Source organism: Poeciliopsis prolifica, unplaced genomic scaffold (genome assembly GCF_027474105.1).
Source record: "Poeciliopsis prolifica strain line A6 unplaced genomic scaffold, Auburn_PproV2 SCAFFOLD050, whole genome shotgun sequence".
In the NCBI taxonomy this organism is placed as follows: Eukaryota; Metazoa; Chordata; class Actinopteri; order Cyprinodontiformes; family Poeciliidae; genus Poeciliopsis; species Poeciliopsis prolifica.
The window spans coordinates 2,328,133-2,341,001 of record NW_026562425.1 but is presented as its reverse complement, the minus strand read 5'-3'; the positions used below and the strand labels follow the sequence as shown (position 1 = coordinate 2,341,001).

General features: G+C 38.3%; 1 protein-coding gene across 1 annotated transcript in view; it reads left to right on the top strand.

Moving 5' to 3' along the window:
- The window catches only part of LOC129378054 (collagen alpha-1(XI) chain-like), a 91,424-nt gene that overhangs the window by 52,675 nt on the left and 25,880 nt on the right, over positions 1–12,869 (top strand). The window contains exons 27-40 of the mRNA XM_055058306.1: positions 672–725; positions 807–851; positions 1,626–1,679; positions 1,799–1,906; positions 2,982–3,035; positions 5,500–5,553; positions 7,240–7,284; positions 7,515–7,568; positions 7,837–7,881; positions 9,684–9,737; positions 9,811–9,864; positions 10,409–10,462; positions 10,829–10,936; positions 11,258–11,347. Of these exons, the coding sequence (XP_054914281.1) occupies positions 672–725; positions 807–851; positions 1,626–1,679; positions 1,799–1,906; positions 2,982–3,035; positions 5,500–5,553; positions 7,240–7,284; positions 7,515–7,568; positions 7,837–7,881; positions 9,684–9,737; positions 9,811–9,864; positions 10,409–10,462; positions 10,829–10,936; positions 11,258–11,347 (873 nt within the window). The remainder of the gene's footprint in view (positions 1–671; positions 726–806; positions 852–1,625; positions 1,680–1,798; positions 1,907–2,981; positions 3,036–5,499; positions 5,554–7,239; positions 7,285–7,514; positions 7,569–7,836; positions 7,882–9,683; positions 9,738–9,810; positions 9,865–10,408; positions 10,463–10,828; positions 10,937–11,257; positions 11,348–12,869) is intronic.

Genomic DNA, 12,869 nt, shown 5'->3' with positions numbered 1-12,869 from the left:
CTCCTTTAAGCTTATGAGCAGAAGAATGTTTAAAGTGTAGGTACTTTATAATCACAGTTTTTCCTTCTTCTAAACTTTCAGATTACATGCTTCAACATGGCATGTAATCTGTCAGATTCTTTAGCAATGAAGTTAGCGTCATTGTCCACTGTTCACTGGACAACTGTCTTAATACGCAGGCCATAACTTAGCAAGTGAACATGTTATTTATGCTTTATTTTTACCACGATAAAATCCATTGAGATTAAAAAGCTCTTTTTCCACTCCAGGTCAAGAGGCAGTAACAAATGCAACACAAAAATACAGTTAAAAAGATGTCAAGCTATTAAAAACAGGTGCATGTCATAGAATTGGCCTCAAGAACTTTATTTTTATCGTCCTTATGTAATACTTCAGTTTCCTGAGATACTTGAATTAGGGGTCTTATTAGCTGTAAATCTGACTGTAATAAACACTTGAAATACTATGTATAACAAATCAGTATATGAGTTTGACCTTTTGAAATCTGAATAAATATTAAATATACTTAAAATAATTTCTCATTGACATTTTAAGGTATTAAAATGTAGCTATTCTACCTATGATCTGCCTTGCATACGTGCAAAAACTCAGCAAAAGGAACAAGAATGCAATGGAATACTGAACATTTAGTGTTTGTTTTTAAATCGCAGGGTTTTCCTGGTCCAATAGGATCTATCGGCTATCCTGGTCCCCGTGGTGTAAAAGTAAGCGAAAAAAAATAGTCGTAGATCATTTTTATCCTGTTTGGGAGCATTACTCTGACTGTGTTCTCCCACATACTTCAGGGCGCTGAAGGAGTTCGAGGCGTCAGAGGAGACAAAGGAGAAAAGGTAAACTCCTCTCCAACCTCCTCAACATGGCTGACAAATGTCAGTCTTCTGCAAATGATCTCAGAGTTGCAATTCTTCCTCAAATCGTGCTTCATTTTATTCTGGCAAGAGAAAAACCTCTTAAAGGCCTATCAGACTAGTGCTCAGGTCCTCATAACACTGAGCTGTAATGGAGTGTGAATCACCAGGCTGAAATAATATTGAGATGTGGTTTCAGTGACTTACTATATTTAGTTGTTACCACTGTGTAATGGTCCTTAATAACAGAAAAGTATTGGGGTATCCAAGGAGCATAACTATTAAAAACAAAATGAACACATACTATATAAGAATCCTGGAAATTGATGTAAATCTGGGATGATGACAGCTTCTGAACAAATGTTATTTTATTTCATTTTATAATCAAAAGGAAACAACTTTGAAATGGAAAAATAATAGATAGAAAATGCAATTCTTAACTTAAACCACCAGATGTCAGCAGAGCAAAACAGACAACAAAAGACAAGCAAGCAATACATCTGAGCTCTCAGCAGAGCTTCTCATAAATGACCAGTAGATGTCACTGTTCATCTTTTTTGAAGAAGACATAATCCTCTCACGCCTGTTTTTCAATTTTACTTTTATTGACAGGATTCCTTTTTCTTAAAAAACAGATTTATTTATTAAATGTGTTTGTTTAATAATATTTTTGCTGCAACAGATGTTGGTATAAATAATTGGTCCTACCTTGGCTCTAATAACACTGTTTTCCAATAACTCTTTCACCACCACCAGGGAGAGGATGGATTCCCTGGCTTCAAAGGGGACATGGGCATCAAGGGAGACAAGGTGGGTCATCAGTTCTAAAGGGAAGACCAGCCTTCACAGCTGCAGACTTATAAAGCATACAAACAAAACAAAAAACATGTGACATATAAAATTATTGTCGTTACTACATCTTTTTTCAGGGTGAAGGTGGTGTACAGGGACCCAGAGGAGAAGATGGCCCTGAAGGGCCAAAGGGCAAATCAGGACCAAGCGGAGAGGCTGGACCCATGGGTTCAGCAGGAGAGAAGGTAAGGGCTTCAGAAGACTGCTAATTTATCCCTTAAGAGGTAAATATGCTTAAATTAAGTAAACTTTAAATCTTAATTAATGATTTTTCAAAACATAATTTGTAGTTTTATTTAGCTCTATGATCCAGTCATACTTTATAGAACTTTATTAAAGTTCTTTGGTTCTGAACAGTGTTGTGCCAGGTTACCCTCATCAAGTTCTAGTTCTCAGTTCCTTTTGTTGTGTTGAAATTTTATTTTCAAATATTCTGAACTAAGTTCATAGTCCCAAAAACAACTACTGTGGTTTCATTAGTCAAATTATTTATGTATTAGTAGCAAATAGGTTCTTTGTACAATTTTATCAGCTGATGTTTTTAAACAGAAGCAATGTTGTTTAAGAGGAAAAACATGCTCATAATTTAACTATGGTCACTGCTTAAAAAATTGTCCTTATGGGCAGATTTTCTATTAAACCTTTACGCCTATTTTGGCTTTTGATTAAAATATTAAAAGTTGCACCAGGGAGAGTTGCGGGACTTGCAAAGTTCATCATGTAAAAAAAAAAAAAAAACTGCATATTTATATGGTGCTAATACATCTTTTCAGTTCTTTGATCTGTCCTGCATTTCCTTCTATTGCAATAATTACCATGGGTGAAGCTGTATGTATTTGTAAATTAAATGCAGTTTTAACTTCCTGGGACCAGTAATGACCTAATTGAATCTTCTGGCAATCGCCTTATCGTCACATATTGATTAGGATGAGTCCAGTTTACTTCTCTCCTCTCTTGGCATGTGCGTTTCTGAGCCATTTTTGAGGCTTAAGTGGTAAAACATTGAATAATTGCACATGTGAACTATTGTTTTCAGTTTGAGGAGACTTCATTAGGTGATAAAGTTCATAAGTTACTGCCTGATGTAATTTACATAAATGTAGTATTGTGAACTTTTTCACCTTCAAAGGTAAAGATTGCATGTACATAAAGTTTTATTTATTTTGTGGATTTTGAATTATGTTTTAAATGCTACACCCAATAAGGTCTTTGACGGCAGAAAAATAATTCTGGTTTATTTTTGTATCTGTTTGTCTTCAGGGAAAACTTGGAGTCCCTGGATTACCTGGGTACCCTGGAAGGCAAGGCCCAAAGGTTGGTGATGGGAACAATGTCAAATCTCTTGGATAAATGAGGGAGGCACGATAGTCATAAAAATAAGTCATGTAATTGGAGATAATTTATTTGCCAAGATCTTTGGTTTAACTATCAAATTTCTATAGTTTATTAAAGCTGTACAATCACAGCACACACTGCAGCCTCTGAGTGGAATTTGAAGCAGTTTCTTCCAGGTGGATCTGCAAGTTACACAGAAACAGATGTTGGCACATGAACTCAAGGTCTTTATATACACAGTTAGCTACAAATATGACAGTCTGAGTCCATGAGCACGTCTGGTTGCATGAAAAAAGTTACACAAGTAATTCTTGGAAGTATATGGTCATTGAAGTCAGAGTGATTTAAAAGCTGTGCACCCCTGAAGATAATTAGCCAATTAGGCTACAAAAGTATTAAGATAACCTTTTCTTTCCTACTCAACACGAACCCTCCTCTCACACGCCTTTCTAAAACCTACTGTCTAAATGCTCTGTCCCTAAGCAGACACCTGCTACACACCCTCCATGACTCTTACAGGAAATCCTACCTGGCATGGTCATATGCTTTAGTCATCAGCTGTCCCTCTTCTTAGACCTAAGCCATTATCTAAAAATCTGGCTCTGCTTGCACTCTAGCCCTGACCATATTGCTACTGCTCCACTATCTGGATGTGCTGCTGCAGCTGCTTCCTCTTTGCTGCCGTAAGCACTGACATCTTGGCACTTACAGAACCTTCTCTCACAACGTTGAGATCGGCAAATCTCCAGCTCTGCCTGAAAGTCAGCAAGACCTGAACTGACTACATACAAGAAATTATATTTCTAATCAGTTATCCTACAATTAGCAACAAAACATTTTTTTTATCTTTTGGGGAGGGAGGAGGGCAGGGTTGTTACGCCATGTGAATTGTATTATCATTAATAGAGCAATTAGTCTCATAATGCCAAAGACTTTACTGTCACTCTTAAAATCAATATGAAGGATTAATTCTTGACCATTAAGTATTGCAATATCTGCTCATAAAAATCTACATGGCGATACAGACTGTTTAACAATTGCAAGCTGTCTGTTTTGAAATGGTTGGTTTGGTCAAACCGTCTGACAGCCAGTAACAGCTCCCTGCATGTGGTCATGGATAAAGAGTACAGGTTTGCCTGTTGCCTTGACTGGAATATAAAAAAGGTAATTTCCATCATATAAAAATGTTTTGCCATACTCTCTTACTTCAAAAAAATCTGTTCAGCTGTTTGTAACTGGGATTCCTTTACAGACAAATTTCTTTCAATTAAACTTTGTAGACTGAGGAAAGTTACTCGAGGGGGGGGAAAAAAACCTTCACATTTACATCATAAAGTGCCGTCTCTGTTATGAAATGTCACATTGTCCTCATGAGTAGCTTCAGGGTCACAGTCTTGGCTGGGCATCAGCCTTTATCTGCCCTCAATCAGCTCGCTCTGGAATTCCTCCACTGTCTGTGTTTTTGGCTGCTACAGCCCATCACTCTCTGCTAACAGCTTTTCCACATCGTTAATTGTGGATGCCATTTGCAAAAGCTTCAGCGGACTGTCTTATCTCCATTTTGCAAGTCGTGCCTGTCCAGTAGCACTCCTCTTTTCAGTTTACTGTAACTCCAACACTGTGGAAAAAAAAAATTCGCACAACAGATTTTTCTTTTCTGCTTTGTTACCTCTTGCAACTCTGTCCTTGTAAATCAGTTGTTGTGTCCTTGTCTATTCCGCACAGCATTATGCCTAATACGCATATGAACATGAAGGATAATGAGCACCATGAATGCTGCCTGAATTTGTTTTTTTTTTTGGGACCCAAATCACACACCACATGACCTTGGTTTTCAGCCGAGGCAAAGGCATATTTAGTCTAGATTGGTTGATCTTATTTATGCTGCCTAATTCAGCGTAAAGTGAGGTTATATTTATGACCTGCTTGGTTGTCTCGTTATTAAGCAAACAGTAATTACTCACCAAGTATTTGTTTGACCGGCACCATTACCACTATCAGGGAGCGCAGCCTCTAAAAAGCCCAGTCACTAAATTGCTGATAGTTATCAAAGTGGATCCGCCGTTTTCCTTTACTTTGTCTCTATTTGCACCCACTCTCTCTTTTTTCTCTTCAACTTATACCTCTCAATCATCCTAACAATCTAACTTGTGACTTTTTCTTTTTGTCACCTGTGGTTTTTGGGGCACTTGGTAGGCCATTTGCTGCATGTTTCCCACTTTCTCAAACTTATTTACGACTACCAAAAAATCTCAGAAAGAAAGAACTCTGTTTTTTATGAAAAGACAAAGCGCAAACCTGTCTGGCTTTGCAGGCATCTTCTGTGTGTTTCTGTTATAGCCTTGTCACAAAAAATTATGGGGAATTCTTTGAACGTGAACAACTCAGTAAAATTTCTTATTTCTAAAATGCATCCTAATTTTTTTCTCGTCTTAAAATTCAGGGCTCGAATGGCTTCAATGGATTCCCTGGAGCAAATGGTGAAAAAGGAGCAAGGGTAAGCAGAACTCATCCATAGCATTAAGCAAGTGAGAGCTGTCAGATGTATCAAACTGGGTTTAGGTTCTCTGAATATGGAAACACAGAATCAATAGGGGTCTTACAGATATAAATAATGTACAGCTTCTTCTACCACTGATTAAAACTTTGAAATAACTATAGATGCTCCCTTTAGATCATAAAGCTTCTTGGGTCCAAAAGTGTGATCTGCTGTTTTTAGCTAATCCAAACAGTTTTCTGTTTGGATTAGCTAAAGGTCTGGCGACTGAGTAGACCATGGAAAAAGGGTGATCTGGGTCTGGTTAACCACTTTTTGTGTCGATTTAGAGTGATAACCCATGTTTATTTTATTGAATGAATCCACAAGATTCGTATTTATAATCTTGTGGTATTTCAAAGAGTCATGAAACCATGCACTCTGACCATGTTCCCAAGATCTTTGGGGGAAAAAAATCAGGCTCATGGCATCATTGGTCCGACACTAATTGCTAGTGGACTTGCAGCATTTTTCCCATATTCCTCCTTTGTTTTACATCAAAGGCACTTTGAATGTTTGTTTCCACAAAGTCCCAGTAGAACTTAGCAATCTCCACTTTTAAGAAGATAGAACAAATGTTTTTTCCAAACAATATCCGTGGATAGAGATAATGTCCAATGGTTATTGTGGGGACCTTCTCTTTGCTGCACTTCTCTAATAGGTTAAAAATAGCTTAAGAATTTTTCAGCCTGCTTGCCATCCTGCTCTTTGTGCATTCATTAAAGATGAATGCACAATGGACTATTCAAAGTTTTTGTCAGTTTCCTTGGACCTTGAAAGTAGTCAGAGTTGTATCCGAAACCTTTGGATTTCTATTTCTTTGCATTGCCACATCACAACTTGATTTTTGTGATCTAAATTTTGTGTGGCATAATCAGTTTCATATAAATTTTGAAATAGAACAATTTTTTAATTTTTTTTAAAAATAGAACTAATCAGTTTCAGTTCAGATTGCAAAAATAAATGAAATTGCCTCATATCATGCTTTACTTCATAAAATGTCCAAAGTGATCAAAGAACTCCAGAAAACAAATTTAATAGCATGTAATTTGAAATTTAAATGGCCAGAAACTCAATTAATCGCTTAAAGAAGGAAGATAATTGTGAAAATGTTGAACCTAAAATGTATAGAAGGGCTCCAGGAAGGTCCTCTTGAAAGTTTGCAATAAAGATGTAACTTTTGAGGGTGGAGTGACAACTTTATTCTGCTGTTTGAAGAAAGCTGTTGAGTCACCCCGGCAAAAAGGGTTACAGTTGAAGGGATGACAGTGAGAAATGTTGAAGGATTGGGGTTGTTATCGACAAGACAAGCTCATCTGGGTTCTCTCGCACACAGAGAGGCAGACACGCGTGGCCTCAGAACGCTTGAGCTGACAGGTAGTTCAAGCTGTCAAGTGCCTCTGGGTAACCGCTTATCACAGCACTTTGATTATTTATTTTTTGTCCATAGATTCCTAGATGGTTCTATTTAATCTGTGACAAAGACTCCCATAGCAGCTGTCCCCGTCTAGTGTTAAGATGTATTCTGTAATCTAAAACATAGAGCTTACTTAAACTTGCTTAAAAGAGAAAGCATCTGAAAAAAAAAATCAAAAACTTGTTGATGTTGCAGTGCAGGATTTTGTTGATTTTGTATTTTATTTTCAGGGAACTGCTGGCAAATCAGGCCCTCGAGGGCAGCGTGGACCAACAGTAAGCATCTCATTTGTCTGATAAGTGAGCAGAAGCCCTTCACATATATTATTTATAGGATAAATATCAAAGTATCACTATTGTTTAGCTGTGGACAGGTTCTGAGTGTGTGTTTTCAGCACCTGGTGGCAAGTTGTTGAGAGATGTAAAAATAGCAAAGGCCCTCGCTCATAGTCTTCATGCCTTTACTGCCTCATTTTCACCCAATCATAAATTTACAATGAATACAGGGTCCACGTGGAGGACGTGGAGCGAGAGGACCGACAGGAAAGCCAGGTGCAAAGGTGAGAACACAGGCAGACTTTCAATAGCTCTCATGTTTTTGATGCTAATCAAGCATAAAAAACAAATCAATTAATTGTATTTTCTCTGCAAACATTTATCTCCTGCTTGATGTTAATCACATTCTTTTATGTTGTAAAGCATACGCATGCCTGTGGTTCATTTTGTAACCTGAGTATCACTGCTTCAAAACGAAGTTATTCATATTTTATAGTCTGTCAGTTCTGAGAAAGTTCATACTCTTCCTCTGCGGATTTCCTTTCTCCACAGGGCACCTCAGGCAGCGATGGACCTCCAGGCCCACCTGGAGAGCGGGTTGGTATTGAATTTGTTTCATCTGTAACTTGTATTCTGTTCATTGAGTTTCTGTACAGGCAGTGAGTGAAAGGACATCAGGAGCACTGGGTTGGGATTGGGACTCAAAGGCATTTGAATGTCTTTGCTGCATTCAAATGACCTGATGCACAATGCTGCTGTTGTTAGCATTGTTGCCTCAAAGCAAGAAGGTCCTGGGTTCAAATCCTGGCCTGGGGACTTTCTGCATTACGTTTGCATGGTATCCCTGTACTTGCTTGGGTTCTCTCTGGGTTCCCACATTTCAAAAACATGACTGCCAGGTTAATTGGTCTCTCTAAATTGTTTTCAGATTTGCATGTGTGTGTGTGTCTGTGTCTGTGGATGGTTATTTGTGTTATGAGTAATATGTTGCTCATTAATGAACTGATAACCTATCCTGATCGAACCCTGTGTCTTGCCTAATCACAGCTGGTGAAAAGCACCACCCCTCAGTGATCTTCCAAGGATAAATGGTATAGAGGACATAAACAGTTTAATAGTTTGTGATATTTTTTCTAAAATAAGCCTTCACACTAGATCATGACTGCGATATTCGAGCATTGATAGATCTTGTTTTCATGTGAAAGCAATTACGACAAAGTGTTTCTCTACAAAGCTAATCAGCTGATGTTTTCCTGGCTAGGATCAAAACTAGGATTTTCCCCAAAGATCTTTGAGATTTTCATATGTCTACGTATGGAAGGTCTCTGCATCTACACTGTCAGAGGATGCAGGTGTGCTGCAACAGATGCACTGCACCATGAGTGATGTCAATCCTGGAGTCCTTTCTCCTGGTTCACCATTTCCCTCCTTATAATTTACTACATTTTTAAGAACATCTCTTTGATATTGTCAAGTTAAATACTGTATGGCATATTTAAGCAACAAGGCAGCTTAACTTTTTTTTTACACTAAAGAACATAACACATTAAACCATTATGAAACAAGCAATAAACAACATTTAATCAAATGCACCATCAAAATTATCAAGCAAATGTACATCAGATATGTTGATCAATGCTTTGGTTGTTATTAATCATAGGCAACTCTTAACTGGTGGGTGTTTTGGTCTAATATATTGTGCATTCACACTGCTGTCTGAAAACTCACAGCTACCTTTGGTCTCTCCGAAGACAGTGTGGCTGTGCATTTTAAACTAGCGCACACTTTTCTTCCTCCCTGTTCCACTGGGAGCCAAATACGTAGAGATTTCTGTGCGCGATGGATCTGATTATGAGATTGTTGCTAATGGCATGGAGAGAATGGATTATTTGTTTCAGCTGCTAGGTTCTTTTGTTTGAAGCCAAAGAACCCACCAGTCACGATGAGCATATCAGCTACAGCTACAATGCTAAAATTACTTGGAGTACTGCCCTGCTAATGTGTGGACATAATCAGGTTGGTGCCCTGGAACAGGGCCAGCGTGGCAACACCTGCATGTTGGTGCTTGCAGGCCACATGTCACGGATGAACTGCCACTGCTGCTTCCTTTCCCAGAAACGCTGTGAACTTGGTAATAAAGCTCCACAATTTTAAAAAGGAAGTTTCGTGCAAAACAGCAATAAGGCACTCTAAAAGAAAGGGCTTGTTTGTTCTAGTTGATTTTTATGTTGTCGTATGGTCTTCGTTAGATGTCAAAAGTACCTAAATCTCTGAGAGAGATTGGTAGTTTGATTTTCGATAATAAGTAAATGTGATGAATTTACAATTAAAACCCTTTAAAATGACACACACATTAAGTTATGCTTCCTTGCCTTATTTTTCCCAAATTCTCCTATTAGGGCCCTCAAGGACCTCAGGGACCTGTCGGTTTACCCGGACCCAAAGGACCTAATGTAAGTGGCTGCCGTCAAACCGCCTGTGAGCTACTACCTTGATTTCTGAAAACTGTAAATGTTTAATCTCCAGGGCCCAGCAGGGAAAGACGGGTTGCCAGGTCATCCTGGACAGAGGGGGGAAACGGTAAGTGGGAATCTTTCTTTGCCATTTTGACAGGGGGTGTCATTTCTTTTGGCCTCGTAAGCTGAGTAGCATTAGTGAAAAATAAAAACATACAAAAAATGACTTATTTTCCGTTTTATCACTTAAGATGTTATTTTTTCTGAACTGAAATAAAAGAATATAGACTGGAATTAATAAATACCTCACCAGCTATCATAAATGTTCCTAAATCAAAATCCCAAAGTTAAAATGTAAAAAAAAAAAAAAAGCAACTATTCAGCTATGGGTAAAGTATTTTCTGTCTTGCTTTTTTCTGTGAAGCTACCCATCCAGCAATTTATCAAGATATCAGGCTGTTGAGCTTTTAAGCTATCTATTGAGTGATCAGACAATGAACTAACAAGTTATCTGTCCATCAAGCTAGCAAGACATTTATTGATCAAACTTTCAAGTTATATTCCCATGGACCTGTTAAGATATCAACCTATCGAGCTATAAAACTATATGTCCATTGATCTATTAAACTATCAAGCTATACATCTATATAACTATCTGTCTGTCTCAGGGTTTCCAAGGAAAGACTGGACCTCCAGGACCTGGAGGGGTGGTTGGACCTCAGGTAATATGCAACTAACTTTGCTGTGTTTGTTGAATCATGTTTAGTTGTTGTTCGTGTCTATTGCAGAAATGTTTTGACCACAAAGGTTTACCCTTTGACAATGACAGAAATATTTGATCAGATCCAATTAAGAAACTTCACACACATAAGCTTGATCGTTTCTTTCAAACTGGAAAGCACAAGCTGAGATGATTATGTTTGAATCATCCATTTGTGGGAGAAAACTATGCAATTGTTGATCAAATCTGGGACAAATACAGACCCAAAATTAATTATATTTGCTTTATTCATCAACATACGATTACAGAAATGTAAACCAATTATTTATATAGATATTAAAAGATGCGCCTGCATTGCTCTTGATAGGGACCCACTGGAGAGACAGGACCAAGCGGAGAACGAGGACACCCAGGGTCCCCTGGTCCACCTGGAGAGCAAGGTCTACCTGGAGCTGCAGGAAAAGAAGGAGGAAAGGTGATGAAAAATGAATATTAAATGTTATTAAAATTCACAAGAAAGTTTAGTAAATTGTAGTATTGTTACACACTTTAATTTTTTCTCCATCTTGATGGTCAGTTTTGTTCTTCAACAAACAATTTTTTGCTCTAAAAAAATTATTTTTCCTTTCTTCTTCATCTTTTTACCTCTTAATCTCTTGCTTTTGTTTCTAGATGGCGAACTAATTACGCTATTATCAGACAACTTTCATAAGTTGTCTCATTTATCCTCAAGACCTCACAGTAATAATACCTGATAGTCTCCCAGGTATTAAGAGTATCTTTTTCGTTTCTCCAGGGCGATCCAGGTCCTTCAGGTCATTCTGGCAAAGTGGGACCACCTGGATTAAAAGGTTTCCAAGGGGCAAGAGGTCTCCCAGGAGCCATGGTAACATTTTTTTTTTAACATAATTATAGAGAAAAACATTTTCACATGTATAAACAGAAAGCCAACCCCCATTTTCAGCATCCACCCAGCTGAATTCAGCCTACTCTAATTACCAGCCTAACAACCTGCTGTTAAACCAAATGTCAGGCCTGAGAGTAAACTAGAAAAACAGTGCAGAACTTGCTTAATGGAGGACCGAGACAAATAGCATATAATTGCCCCCCACCCCACTCTGTCGTTACATTCAGCAATTTTAGAGACAGTTCGCTTGTTGTTATAACAAAGCACAGGTAAATTAGTTATGCTAGAAAAAAATTAGGGCGATTGTACATTTTTTTGTAGTAGTAGTGCATTAAAAAAGTTAAAGTTGTTCCAGAGTCCTTTTCATTTAGGAGGCATGTTCTGCTCCCAAACGAATCGTGAGTCAGTGTCTCGCTTTCAGTTTAAACCCTTTGCAACTTTTTAACTCTTCCTGACATGTGTGGAGAAACCAGTGAGGATTCTCAGAAGCAGTGGGTGTGAGTGAGAAAAAGTTCAAGGTGAGAGCAGATGGCTATTAGAGGCTGACTCAGGATCAGCTTCGGGGACCGTGTGGCTGGACCTCATTCCAAGCCTGACCATTAAGAGCGCACACGACAGCACAGAGCAGACTTATTACAGCCGGTGTGTTTGCCCCATATGAGCAGAAAGATGACTTTCTTTTAATAATGGAAGCACAAACAAAATGTGTGAGCAAACGCATGTGTGCTCTTTCTGCTTCTTAGACTGATCCCATCCAGAAACAGAAAACCCAGAAGGACTCGGCGAGTCGACGTGGGCGCACATATAAAACAAATATACATCATAGTCCCTTACTATACTGTGGAGAATCATTCAAGCCAGCCAGTGGCAGCGCCTGCTTGGCAGCCACTGCAACCCCTAGCTCTGCTGGAACCTGTAAATTAGCCATTATAATAAAAGTCTGTTTTCCATATGCAGCCCCAGACCCCTTCTGTGCTGTGAATCAGCACAGCCATTGCCATTCAAGGACCGGGAACTTGACGAGGTGACAAGAGGCAGGAAATAAATGGGCCATGCCTCAACCTGTGACTCACAGTGGGGTTTTAAAACTTGTCATCGTTTCTTATTCTTCTGGTTCCTTTAAGCTCAAGTGGTGACACCCATTGCATTGATAATGTAATACTTTTGAAAGCTAGGCTACAGAACAATTTAATAAATAACATGCGTTTTAATACAAAACTGATTTGCATCGTAAATATATTGGTCAATGAAAGGCACAAGTGCTTGCTTTTGTTGTAATTACCATTTTTATACGAGAAGCTTGGGTTTTATCTAAAAAATATCAGTTTACAAAAAGAGAAAGGCATCCAGGTTCACGATAAGTGATTGTGATACATCTGACCAAACCTGTGTATTTAATTTATTTCCTATTTAAAATATTTTTGATCTGGGTTATACAGGAAATTGACAGGGAATTGTTTTTACAACAGTGAAGGGCAACTAAATGGTAAATGTCTTGCAC